This window comes from Gopherus evgoodei, chromosome 6 (assembly GCF_007399415.2).
Source record: "Gopherus evgoodei ecotype Sinaloan lineage chromosome 6, rGopEvg1_v1.p, whole genome shotgun sequence".
NCBI lineage: Eukaryota > Metazoa > Chordata > Testudines > Testudinidae > Gopherus > Gopherus evgoodei.
The window spans coordinates 121,464,585-121,478,533 of record NC_044327.1 but is presented as its reverse complement, the minus strand read 5'-3'; the positions used below and the strand labels follow the sequence as shown (position 1 = coordinate 121,478,533).

The following is a 13,949-nucleotide window of genomic DNA, read 5'->3' as shown; positions in this document are numbered from 1 at the left end:
GGTTTGAAGCCTTTACAGATGCGACACTTGTCGCTGATGTGGGTTTCGCACCTGCACAGCTACCGTGAGGAGCTGATGGGCATCGGCTTTTTACACCAGTCACGGGGGGGGGGGGGTGTGTGTCCTTTGTCTGGTGAAAAAAATTTCCCTGGAACCTAACTCCCCCACCCCAATTTGCATGAATTCTTACGGGGAAATTGGATTCACTCAGCATTTTTCAGGAACATAACTATAACATTAAGCAAGGAGTTACTGTAATACACTGGAAGCCAGTGTTTCAACTTTTATCCAATTTGTTTCATAGCTTTAGTATGGAAATTATGAATCACATAATTGTATTAGGGATGGAAAGAAACATATTGCCCACTCTACTGCCAATACAGGATTATTCCTATACAGTACATTCTCAAGTGCTTTTTGTCCAGTCCAGTTTTCAGTGACTAAAACAATTGAACTTCCCATCAATTCCCTTGGAACATTATTCTACAGCCTAAAAGATCTCAATGCTAGGAAATTTTTCTTAATTTTCAGCCTACATCTTCCTCTTTACCCAATCTCATCCCAATTCTAATTAGTTATACTCCACTGGACTATCACGGGTATTTCCTTTCTGTCAGGATTTATGCTCTCCAAATAAATCATATATTCCTCCCGCCCCTCCCCGAGTTATTTTAGTCTCCGCCTGGCCACACTTTACATTTTTTGTTCTTGTAATTTTTCATACTTCCAATTTAAAGACTTTTTAAGTACCAAAGTGCAGAGAAACTTATGGTATATTTTAGGTGCAGTCTCAACAGTGACTTCTTATAAATTTCCTGGTCCATAACACAATGTATTTGCAGGCTGATCAAAATGAAATCAACTCCCCATCTTTCAAAAAAAATAAAAAAATAATCGACACATAGGAGGCTCATATTCAATTTCCTGCTCATTATCGCCCGAGGTCTCTTTCATTATTGTTGCTCTGCAAGTATCTCCCCCACTCCTCTTAAGTAAAACCCTTTAAGTCCAATTGTTTGATTAATGTACTATTTTACTCATTCTTCCAGATGCCAAACCAAGGCACCTCCTGGATACCTCTCCTCCTTTATTTTGTACTTGCACTAACACCAAAACTCAGAGTTGCCAATAGTACCGATTTAGCTAGGATAAGCCTTAAGACAAAACCTTCTTAATATTTTCTATCCAATAAAGCTAGACTTAACAAACCACATCTTTTCCAAAAATAAATGACTAATTTACGCAGTAATCAGAATATTTTGCTCATAAATATATTGCTGCATCACAGATTTACAGATTCCAAGGGCAGAAGGTACCATTCTGATCATCTAATCTGACCTTCAGTTCATAGAACTTCCCCAAAATAATTCCTAGAACAGATCTTTTAAAAAACATCCAATCTTGATTTAAAAATCCTCAATAATGGCACAATCCACCACAACCCTGGTTAAGCTGCTCCAATGGCTAGTAACTGTCACTGTTAAAAATTTACGTCCTATTTCCAGTTTGAATTTGTCTAGCTTCAATTTCCAGACATTGGATTGTGTTATACTTTTCTCTGCTAGATTGGCGAGCCCATTATTAAATATTTGTTCCACATGTAGATACTTACAGAGTGCAATCAAGCTACCCCTTAACTTTCATTGTGTTAAATAAAATAGACTAAAAGAGCTCAATTTATCACTATGAGGCATGTTTTTCTAATCTTTTAATCATTCTCATGGCTCTTCTTCGAATCCTCTCCAATTTATCAACATTCCTTCTTGAACTGTGGATACAAAACTTGACACAGTATTTCAGCACCGATAGCAGCAGTGCCAAATGCAGAGGTAAAATAACCTCTCTACTCCTACTCAAGATTCCTCTTGCATCCTAGGATTACTTTACCTCTTTTGGCCACAGTGTCACATTGGGAGCTCATGTTCCGCTGATTATCCATCATGATCCCTAAATCTTTTCCAGTCCCTGCTTCCCAAAAGAGGAACCTCCCTTCCTGTAAGAAAGGTCTACACTCTTTGTTCCTAGATATAGACATTTACATTTAGCCATATTAAAATACATTTTGTTTGCTTTTGCCCAGTTTACCAAGCAATGCAGATTGCTCTGCATCAGTGACCTGTCCTTTTCAGTATTTACCACTCCCATAATCTGTGTGTCGTCTGCAAATTTACAAACACTGAGGACCATGCATGGCTGCTAAATACTATGTATTTTGCCACTGCTCATTTTCTTTGTTTTATAAAAACAAAAACCAACCTACTCTCTCCTCCCCAAACAAATAAGTTGTGCATTGGTAGCATTTACTCACAATCCCAAGTTTTTAATATGGTAATTTTTTTAAGTCCCAAACATAGGATAGTTTTCATGCAACAGAATAGCAATAGGATATGTGATCAGTACTATAAAAAGATTGTCAGGGCTGTGCAAGTGGCTTTAAAACCAAAGACCAACACACAGTCATTATTTTGTTTTTAATTTAGACATTTCTTTGGGGAGGGACGAAGAAAAAGACTGGATTTTTTAGAAAGAATATATTAAAAGGATGACTCTTCTCATTCTCCCTTCTTATCCATCTTTCTGAATTCACCAATCTTCTCTTTTCTTTGAATTTTCCTACATTTCCTGGAGTGAAAGTTTGGGACATCACTAATGCCATTATAAGACAGTAGAACTCTGCTGGTCAAATTCCAAATGGATGTCAAACAGCAAAAGAGTTTTATCTTTCAAAATGTATGTGTGTATTTTAAAGCAGCATCCTTTTTCCAGTTAGTGACCAGAGCTTTTCCTCGGTATGTCTTTACATGTACTCTCTATACTTCCATGCACGAAACTCCATGAACTAATCAAGTTAACTTCTTCTACAGCCTGCGAAGGAAGAAAGATTTTTAGTGTTGTTTCTATTTTTATATACACAGGGGGCACTCAGATTGCTGGGAATAACACAGTACAGACAGGGAACTGTGCAGCCCAGAAAAACCCTAGTCAGGGGCAGAGAAACACGAGTCATTGCCCAAGAGAAGTGACGGCTGAGGAGCCAGGAGTCTAGAGTGGGTGCCTTGTTGAACCATGTAGAAGGAATACAGGTGCAGTTACCATGAACAGTGACAAATGACATCTCACAGAACTTGCACCCTTACGTCTCAAACTGTAAGTACAAGTCAAGCCAGGCATCTCTTATCAATGGGGTTTAGTTCTGTTAGCTAGCCATGGTTCCCACTTCCTCTTTGAATATTCACCAGATGCCAGTACCTAAGACATTAAGGATATTCTTGCCAATTCCAAACCACAAGGGAAAGTAAGAGTTACCCTATGAAAGCCAAATATAAAACACCATCCCTAAAAACGTATGCTATAATCACTCTAAAAGTCAACATATGACCTCCTAAGGCAAACTCCTTAAACATTTAGGAAATGTGGGGTGAGTGAGATAGTTATAATTCTGTTGCTGTGAAGGTAAGTAATTTTCTCTCACTCTTTTTTTTTTTTTTTTTTTTTTTTTTTGAGAGAGAGAAACATACCATCTCTTCCATAAACTTATTAAGCTCAGTCTTGAAGCCAGTTAGTTTTTCTGCCACCATGACTCCCATGGAAGACTGTTCCGGAACTTCACTCCTCTGATGGTTAGAAACATTCATCGAATTTCAAGCCTAAACTTGTTGATGGCCAGTTTATATACATTTGTTCTTGTGTTTCAAAGTAGAAAAACTGTGCACAATTTTAAGCCAATGAAACAATTCTGCTTTTGTTGCACAACTGAGCTCTGTATCTTCCTCCTACTACTGTATGATGCACATTGCTCTCTTTGCCTAACTCGTCCTGAGGCACCAACCTCCTCCAGTACAGGCCAGCCCTCTGATCCCTGTCCACAGTGCAATCTACTCCACTAGTTTTACCTATTTTACAGACACTGAGGCATGTGCTTTCGGGATTTGGTTATGAACAGGGCTCCTTTGCAGAGCACCTGAAGTGCAGCTCTGACACATATACTAGGGGCACTAATTGGGTCACTGATACTAGGACAGATAATGTTGTATTACCCTGAACACGTTATGGGGTTCTATACAAAATTACATTATAAACGATCAAGAAGTAGGTGATCCATTTTATCTACATGTTAGTCAACAGATTCCAACTGAAAGTCCAAGCGAAAGAATCAAGTTAATAGAAATGACTGTTTAGAGGAATGTTTTAATTTTTCAAGGCTCTGCAGTTCCTCACTTGCCTACCCTCTTTGCATTTATTTCCTCTTACACCACCATCTGCTTTCTGTGCTGCACTCACTGTTCTCTAACTGTTTCCATGTCTTGTTGGTCTGCACCCAAATTAATGTTCTCTTTCATGCAATAAAATATGCCTGAAATAGCACTCTAATTTGGCCCTCTTCAGACCTCTTTCAAAAATTTCCTAAAGATCCATCTCTTTCATAATGTAGTCCCACTACATAGACTATGCACTTCCTTAGATGGCCCTGTTTGTACTGTTCTGCATTGTACCATCTAATGCCTTTTAGACTAACCTCTAGGAGGCAAACATTCTTGTCTGTTTAATACATTTACACTTTGTAGACCACCATATAGAGCAATTCAACAATAGCGATGCCACAAATACCATCACAGACTAGATACAATTAGAAAAGGTACGGCCAGGAAAGGAAAACGTAGTGCTAGTAATATAATTGTGGTGTGTTAATACTTAAACTGCAGCCTTGGATACAGGAGATTCCTTTCATATATGGAAACAAAATAAGTGATTGATCACTAAAACAGGGACACATTTTCAATAACCATGTGCTGCAAAAGTCATAATGGAAATGTTAAAGAATGCTATCTGGCTAACAAATAGTGAATCTTATTGTATGAGTAAGTCATAAAAGATGCAGCTATCACTGATAGAAATGCAAGGTAAGCATAATCAGTAATGAGAACAAGCTGCTCAAAGAATGAAGCAAGGAAATAACATGGTTAGACTAAGCAAGAAATGGTCATCATCAGACTAATATCAGAGGGGTAGTTGTGTTAGTCTGGACCTGTAAAAAGCAACAAAGAGTCCTGTGGCACCTTATAAACTAACAGAAGTATTGGAGCATGAGCCCTCGTGGGTGAATACCCACTTTGTCAGACTAATAGTAGTTCAGAACATGGAAGACACACAGAGGAGATAGGTATCCCAGGATAAGTGAGGAGGAAGAAAAGGGGTAGACTGTAGTTTGTGAAACAGAAGTAAAGATAATGCATACCGTAAAAAGGAAAGGATGATTTGTCACTAAGTAGGAAAAAGTGAGTAAAAAATACATATTAACATGGTTCAGAAAACTTGAGTAGAACTTCAAGAAAATCCTGAAAAATAAACCTTCATGACCATGCTACAGGACACAAAAACAAATAAAGAATGAAGCAGTAGTTAAGAGCAGGCCATCTTCTGTCAGCACCTTCTAATTTCCCACATTGGAGGAAAGGGAAGGCAACAATTGCAATCTACATTGGGGAAAACCCACATGACCTCATGTTATGTTGCACAGTTGTGTAGTGCTGGACAAAGTGATGATGGTGCTACGGATGCGATTAAGTGTGAACATTTCCGGTAGGCATTTTATGCTGAAGAGGCTCAGAAACTCTAAAGGAGGGAGACTAAAGGGAAATTAATATTTATTGGAAGCATAAAGAAGGCTGAGGAACCCAATGGGAAGAATGAAAGTACCACAAAAAGATTTTCAGATGCAGTGTATATGAATGGATGAGGGAAAGGTAAAATTTAAGGCTTTATGTGGCCATTTCCACTAGTTTGAGATTAAATTGACAGGGCTATAACATTAAAGCAAGGTATGCATGAAGTTTTGGAAAACGAGAACTACACACAGAAAATGAACGCCATGGTATCTGTAGGGAGGACTAATAATGAGAGATTGAAAAAAGACACCATGATAAATTGTATAAAATAGACCTATTCAGGGCCAACCCTAGACTGAATCACTCCCCAGGTGAGGAACGTCTTCTGTGCCCCACCTCCCCATCTGTTAAACTTTTGGATACTTTTTTTTTTTTTGCATTTGTAGCTCATTTCATGACTTTGATGTATGATTTGCATGCATGATTTACCCCATCACAGAAGACAAAAAATTGGCATGCTAGGATCTGTAAACCTTTATTTACTCCTACCATATATAAGCAAATAAAAATAATGTCCTCTAAGCTTACAGAAACTTCTTAATTTTAAGAATAACTGAAATGTACTAACGTCAAGAAATTGAACTGTGCACCAACACTAGGTAGACCAGTGTTAAATAGTATTACAGTAGGTAACAGCCTTAGACAGTTAATCCTAGCCCTTTAGTGCTAAAGGTCGCTTTTCTCGCCTTTGCCCTTGTGAATTGAAGCACAGTGTCACAGAGATCCAAAGACTGGCCAATGGTATTTTCAAGCGATAAAATAGCAAGCGATGTCAGTCTCTTGCCAGCTATCATCGATCGAAGATATGTTTTAATGAGCCTGAGCTTCGAAAAGCTGCACTCACCACTCATGAGTGGCTGGCAGCATGAACAGAATCCTCAAAGCTATCCACACATTAGGAAAAGCATCCTTGAGCTCTGCATCATGAATGAATTGGAGAACTTGAAGTGTTGTCTAATTCAACACAGACATCTTTATCACTGATGTCTGAACATTCCCCATGTGTCAGCATCTGGTGAAGGCCCATACAATTATTCAAGAGTGTTTTCCTGTGTGCCAGCAGCTTACTATGGTCATACAAAACCGCTCCAGGTCTTTTTGTGGTGCTTCATTTGTCCAAACCCTTCTTTGATGGACACTAGAGTAGTATCAATGAGCGTTCAAAAAAAAAAATATATCCCTCTTGAATTTTTTTTCCCGAGCTTCCCATCTTCTCATCTCTGCCCTCATAGCCAAACTGACTATTCTTTAGGAGAATACGACTTTCCTTGAAGACAGGCTCAACTCCTAGGTTTTCCACCATTTCTTTGGCAGCAGTGATGGTGTCTTCAAATCCATTGTCTCTGTAGGCCACAATGAAATCAAGGCAGTTTCTCATTAAAGTAGTAGCGGTCACAATGTCCATTGACTGAGTTTGTAATGCTCAGCTTACAAATGTTTGCTTGGAACAGGATATCATGTCAAACCACAATTGAAACCAGAAATGTAAAGTGAGGTGATCTGGTTTGCCAGGCTTTGTGCATCGGTTTGGATTCTGACCTTGGCTTTACTCGACTGTGCCAGTTCCATCAGGGTGTAGTAAACCTCAGTCACTTGGTACTTCACTGGCTTTACGCTGTCAATGCGGCTCTCCAAGCAAGCATCACTTAGCAGCTTTACAGTCAGATTTGTAACATTGTCCGTGAGGAACTTCCACCTGATAGTTGATGCTGAAAACACAATGTATACACTTTGCAGTACTCCCGAAGAGAGATATTGAATCTAATGATGCTGCTGCTACATCTGACACAACCAAGTTGAGGGAATGGCAGCCACAAGGCATGAAGAAAGCTCTAGGATTCAGCATAAGGATTCTTGCCTTGACACCACTGTTTCTTCCCTTCATGTTCACACTGCTGTTGTACTCTTGGCCATGGCAATCCTGAAGCTTTATTTTATTCTCATTCAAAATGTTCATAAACAGTTTTATTAGGCCTTTTCCAGCAGAGTCATCCACTGACCGGAAACAGATAAAGTGTTCCTTTACTTGGATACAACCACTCTCATTGTTAACAAATCTTACTGTAAAAGACATCGTTTCACTGTGACTAATGTTGGGAGTGCAGTTCATTATTACAGCATAGTATTTTGCTTTGCTGAGCCACATCAGCATGTAATCAAGCAGTTTCCTTGCCATAAAGTCAATCACTTCGTTTTGAATTGTTCTGCTTCAATAACAGTCCATAGTTTCATTACAAACTACTTGATGTAGGTATTCACCCATGATTTTCCCTTATTCCCCAAGGAGCTCTACCAAACTGAGGAAATTACCATTATGTTTAGTGAACAACTTATCTGACTAGCCCCGGAAAGGCAAATTATTCTTTGCAAAGAAGAGGGTAATTGAGATCCACGCTCTAGCACATTCCTCCAATGCTGGGTTTCTACGTTAAAAATGCATTGGTTTTCTGTGTCTATGCTTGACAAAACGTGTTATTTTCACACACAACAAATTTCATTACATGACTGTTCAGCTTCAAAGTAGCTTCATCAAAAAAAAAATCCACAAACTCTCAGTAAAAAACAAGAACTTTAAATTAAGATTTAATCAGATAAATTATGACATGTCTGCCTCTATATTCTCACTGAAGCTTACAAATTAATGGACAGAAAGAGTGGTCATGACAGAAAATACATCTCTTATCAAAATGACAACGAGCTACAAAACAGAGGCAGTTACTAGCCCAACCATGTATGCTTTCTTGCATTGTTCAACTATTCTTTAGCAAACAATCTCACAAAAAGCAACATGACTAAGTAAGCAGCATGAAATGCTCACAACAAAATCCCAAAACACATTAAATTTACCAGGTTTTAAGATTTCATAAATTCAAAATTTAGTTAAGGTTTTAAGAAAGTTTTGCTAAGGGTCAAACAATTTAAAAGAGAATGCGGATCCAGTTTCAAACAAATCTGGTACGATTTATGGATTTGCACTGAAAATGAAAATAAAACCTGAAGCTTTGCACACAACACCTAGAGAAAAGTCTGCAAATTTTGACTTGAGTGTAGCTCTGACTTCTCAAAGCGAAACCAAGGCTGTAGACCCAAGAGAACAGAACTTCGAAAATGCGTTTGCATGAAACTCTGAGAATTGAAACCTCAGAATTTCCCACAGCTCCAATTATGAGGCATTTCTTCAGAATCTGAGGAAGACTGACTCAGTGTTAAAATTTTCAACTGCAACATACACAATGTATTTCCAGTTATTATTACTGGATAACAGTGTCACAGCACCACTCAGGTTTAGCTCAGCCCCCCGTGGTGGGGTAGGGGGCAGAGGAAAGAGGTGTGTCTGGGTCAAATTTGAGGCCCAGTCTACATGGGGGGGAAAGGGAGGAAGAATCGATCTAAGTTACGCAACTTCAGCTACATGAATAACGTAGCTGAAGTCGATGTACTTAGATCAATTTACCGTGGCATCTTCACTGTGGTGAGTCGACTGCTGCCGCTCCCCCGTCGACTCCGTCTGTGCCTCTCACCAAGCTGGAGTACAGGAGTCGACAGGAGAGCGTTTGGGGGTCGATTTATCGCATCTAACTAGATGCAATAAATTGATCCCCGCTGGGTCAATTGCTGCCCCCCGATCCATCTGGGTAATGAAGACATACCCAGAGTGAGTGGCAATGCAAACCTTATGCACTAGAGGCCAGGTCACAATGCCCAGAGCAGGGAGCCAAGCCCAGCCAGCCTGCGGGACAGGAGCCAGCTCAACTGGGACATTGTGGCTTTCCCGTGGTTCCTTTATTTCCCTGCAATGTCTCACAACTCCTCTGAGGCCACAACCCACAGTTTGGGGAATGTTAATTTAGAGAGCTATAAGAAGGTGTTCGTTAGTATTGGTACAGTTTTATGAAGAGTTACAGAAGCATTTGCTAATGGGCAGCACAAATTCATTGAAGAGGTAATTTTAAGAGTACTGTGGCACTTTGGAAATAAAATAACATTTAAAAATAAATACAGCTGCCTGTAGGAAAAGAATACCATAAAAGTTTTGTGACACTGCATCTCATTTGAAGATCTCAGTTAAATTATGATTTCATATTGCTGGGGGTTGGGGATGGGTGGGAGGGGATCAATGTACCAAAGACCCATTCCAGTTAGGGAACTCCAGATTTACCAGTTTACTGCACTGTTACTACTGAAGTAAACTGGGTTCTGTGCGAGCCCTGGGGGTCGGCCTGCACGGAGTCAGTTGCAGGAACAAGATCTATGTTTTTGATCACCTCTTCAAGGCAGCTAAGACCACATTTATTTTAAATAAAAACCCTTTAGCAGTTAGAAGAGTTTCTGTGGTTTCCTGGGCTCTTTACTAGTCTGTATAATCACAGAGATTTATAAAACTGTGCTTACTAAAATTAATCTTAAAAATCAATAAATAAATAAATGTGGGTGTAATACCACAAAGGAAAATATGCCCATAAATGGATCACACAGTAATGACTGTTATAAGAACATTACAGGATATGCATCAGCACAGAGAAAAACAGGTCGACTCAAAATACATTAAATTATGCTCTTATTTTCTCAGACTTCAGCCAAGTGATGGAAGAAGCTTCCTGCTGAAATTGCTAAAATGCAATAAATACTTACAGTGAATAAGAGCTTCATTCAGGTTGTATGACTGGTGCGAGACATTCGTATTTTACAGCCTGATTTAGATAGTTCCCTTCTCTCCATTGATAAGTTTTTTTTCTTCCCTATGAGAGTCTCTCAGCATTTGGGGAGTTGTGTGTTTGAGATTTAAGACATTTAATTAAACTAATTCAGTAATTAACACTATACAAAACTAATCTATTTAGAAGCTAGTCCCACACCTTTCACAGTGAGAATACACACCTAAAAGCACTGAAAAGGATGTAAACTGGTGTCAGATACACCAATGCCTTCCTACACCTGATTTCCAGAGGAAAAGAAAAAGCATGGCTTTATCTGTCCTTTTATTTTCTTCTGGCAGCTATACACAGGTGAGTGGGTCCTCAGGAAGTGGTATCAGGAAGATCCTTTCACAAACTGTCCATCCGAACAGAGTTGGGCTTAACCTGCAATATTCAGATCTGGATTTTGAAATCCTCCTTTTCTTCCCCTCTTCCACAAAGTTCAGGGATGTTCAGAATTAGAAATGAAACAAGAGAATCAGAAAATGCTGTTTGCCCAGAGTCCTGGGTAAAGCAAATAACTGGAGGGGAATTTTCTTGAAACACAGGAATCCTGGAGGCTCAGGGTCATAGTCCTTGACCCACTTCTAGTCAAGTATGTCATGGCTGCTAAAGCAGTGTTGTAGTCTAGACAGGGACCTCTCCTGCACACCCATAGCTGAATTCTCTGGGTGAGGGCAGGAGATACCCAACCTCTTCTCCTCTTCATTGCACTTCATCTCTGTGACGAAGTTTTGGAGTGCAAGGGGAAACAAAAGCCCTGGAGTTCAATGTAAGCAATGCTACAGGAGTAGCAAAGGTGCATTTTGTTCAACTTTAGGCCTTTTGCACAGAGGGAAGTACAGACCACTCATGGGGTGTGAAAGAAGGGGTAGAAAAGAGGCCTGCACAGAGGAAAGGAACAAAGGAGAGTGGAAAAGGTTGGATGACCCCCAGGTTTGCCCTCTAACTCAATGCCAATGTGTTCCTTCAGCTGTTGATACAGCAGCATGCAGCTCCTTGAAAGTCATCCATTTTTGGCCCTCTTCCCAGATGCAGCGAGAAGCTGGTCACATGAGCAGTTCACATGCACAGGACTATGGGCTCAGGCAGCAGCCCACAGGTCCAGGATTCTCTCCCCCATTCCCATAGGACTCATTTAAGGAACAAAAATATGTATGTCCTGGCTGCCTGGAACCACCAAAGGATATCCCACCAAGCATCCTCTGCTGAAGGGGGAAACAAAGGCATAAAATAAGGAAGCAAAGAAAATACTGAAAGAGAAAATATGGAAAAGAAAAGAAAACAGAGGCAGAGAAGAGCAAGCATGTGAAAACTGGCAGGAAAAAGGAGGGCAAATACTTTTTTTAAGTAAAGGGAGATCGTAAATATCACTCACATTATAAAGCCACCATTACACCCATGTTGGCAATCTCAGCAGTGAGGACAAGGATTAAATGGACACAGAAAGTGAATTATGCTCTCACCCCATGGCTTAACCAACACTGGCCATTTTAGGAAAATCTGCCCTGTTTGCCTAAACAATGAGAGATCTGTTGACAGAGCATGTTTAAAGCCTTTAAAATAAATGAAGAAAGATGAGGCAAGGAAGTGATGGTGGCGGTGGTGGGCATACTGTATCTCAATAGTTCAATAAACTCAATTCATGAGCAAAAAACTTGAACGTTAAGGAGATACTAAATCTACAGACACTGCATCCAAATATATACACCCATGGTGTGTGGGGCGGAAGGAAAAGTCTCCAGAGAAATGTTGGCTTCAGCAGTTTGCATATTTGCCATCGATTTTCATCCCAAAAGTTGCTTATTAGTCTCAAGAAACTTCACATACACACAAAGTCCTCCTGTTTTCTACATATAGACCTACATAATCTCCTATGAAACTACAGAAATTTGTGACCAAAATTCTCTCTCTTGGGTTTTTACAAGCCTCTATCACTTTGATACCCTGGAGAAAAAGTCACATTCCTGCTAAGACAGGACAAACTTACCTGCGAGAAAGATTCTGTTTAACTACCTGAACACTTGCTTTCAGCTTTTCACATCTCCTGTATGAACCAATGCATCACATAATCCCAAGAGATACTTTGCATGTCTGAGCCAAAAATCAGATAAAATTAGTATAAACTTCTTCTACTTTATGATAGTTTTACAAGCTCCAGCACGGTTGGTCAAGGCCAAATGAAATCTAATCAGAATTTGGACCATGTTATACGGCTAATATAAAATAGATATTAATCTGGCCGAAAAACAGACTGGAGATGCCAAGTAAGGAAGTTACAGTCAGTTTGAGAAATAAAAACTCCCAATAAAGTCCCTTCAGTTGGAATAAATGCTGCTTAAGTAAGGTTGCTGTGAAAGCATAAGACTGTTTACCTATCATTCTATTTCTTTTTCTCCCTTGGCAAACAGCATCCTTGAGGTAACCTGCCTGCCTACTTCCATGCTTAGTTGGAAAGAGGAAACAACAGAGAAGAACAAAGTTATCCTACTGGCAGGAAAATCATTTGTACACATCACTAAACAAAGATTCTTGAAAGGAAGCTTGTAACCCTGTTTTAATTAGTTCTGTAGGAAATGAGTATATATCCTCAAATCTTGAAGAGCAAATTTAATCTGTAAACCAGTTCTGCTGAAGAGACAATTATTGTCCTAGTGGAGTAGGCAGTAAAACATGCAAGCTTATTTCTATTCAGATAAACATCTAAATGATTTTTATTTTCTAAGAGTTATTTACCATAACAGTAACTCACCACTTCATGAATGGATCGATTGAAGCCATCATCCTCTGTAAGGATCAACAAAATTATAAGAGCCATGTAAACATGGTGTGAATTCCTTTCTTCAACATGATAGAGAATCTCAAGAATTGGCAAAACCTTGAGGGGAAAAATATGAATACATTAGTTTAGCCTTTCAAATATCACAAACAACACAACAGGTTTTAAACCCTACTTGTGTCACCCTGTCCTTTCATAATATCACAGCTTCCTTCCCCTCCTGAAACAGCCACCCCTAACTACTGATGTAAAATGCTCAAACACCTTCCATCTGCTTTTTATGTCTCTGTGAGAGTCATTAATAGTCTAAACATATTCTTTCTTGTAGTGAGACACTGAATTTTAATTCCTAATAAATGGAATTCCTAGCCACACCAGTTACTATAAGGTTCTGAAAATTCCATCTCCCATCGGACAGAAAAACTGTTTGCTGAACCAAATTTATACCAGTTCACAGCTAACTCAGTTGAAACACAGTTTGCCTGGCTATAATACATGGGGCTCAATCATCTTCCTCACAACGTTTTACAAAGGTTTGAAATGGTTATGTTCCATCCATCATAGCTAGACAGTGTTTGTACTGCACTATTCAGAATCATTGTAAAAATCAGAGGAGGGCCAAAACTGACACTTGAATCCAAACCTCTTTGAATTTCAAGGGCTGGAGGTGATCAAATTAGAATCCCCAGATCTGAAAACCAATCTGGGTTGGATCCAAAACCAGTAAAAACCTGTTTTTTCCTATTTTAATTCATATAATGCCTGCATTTCAGTGTTCCCACTCCTATGAGAGTTCAGCCCAAGATC

General features: G+C 39.4%; 1 protein-coding gene across 4 annotated transcripts in view; it reads right to left on the bottom strand.

Annotated features, from left to right (window-relative positions):
* DYM (dymeclin) overlaps positions 1 to 13,949 on the bottom strand; it is a 349,716-nt gene that overhangs the window by 172,761 nt on the left and 163,006 nt on the right. For all 4 annotated transcript variants that reach the window (XM_030565834.1, XM_030565831.1, XM_030565830.1 and 1 more), the window contains one exon: positions 13,116 to 13,241. In XM_030565834.1, coding sequence (XP_030421694.1) covers positions 13,116 to 13,241 — 126 coding nt within the window. The remainder of the gene's footprint in view (positions 1 to 13,115; positions 13,242 to 13,949) is intronic.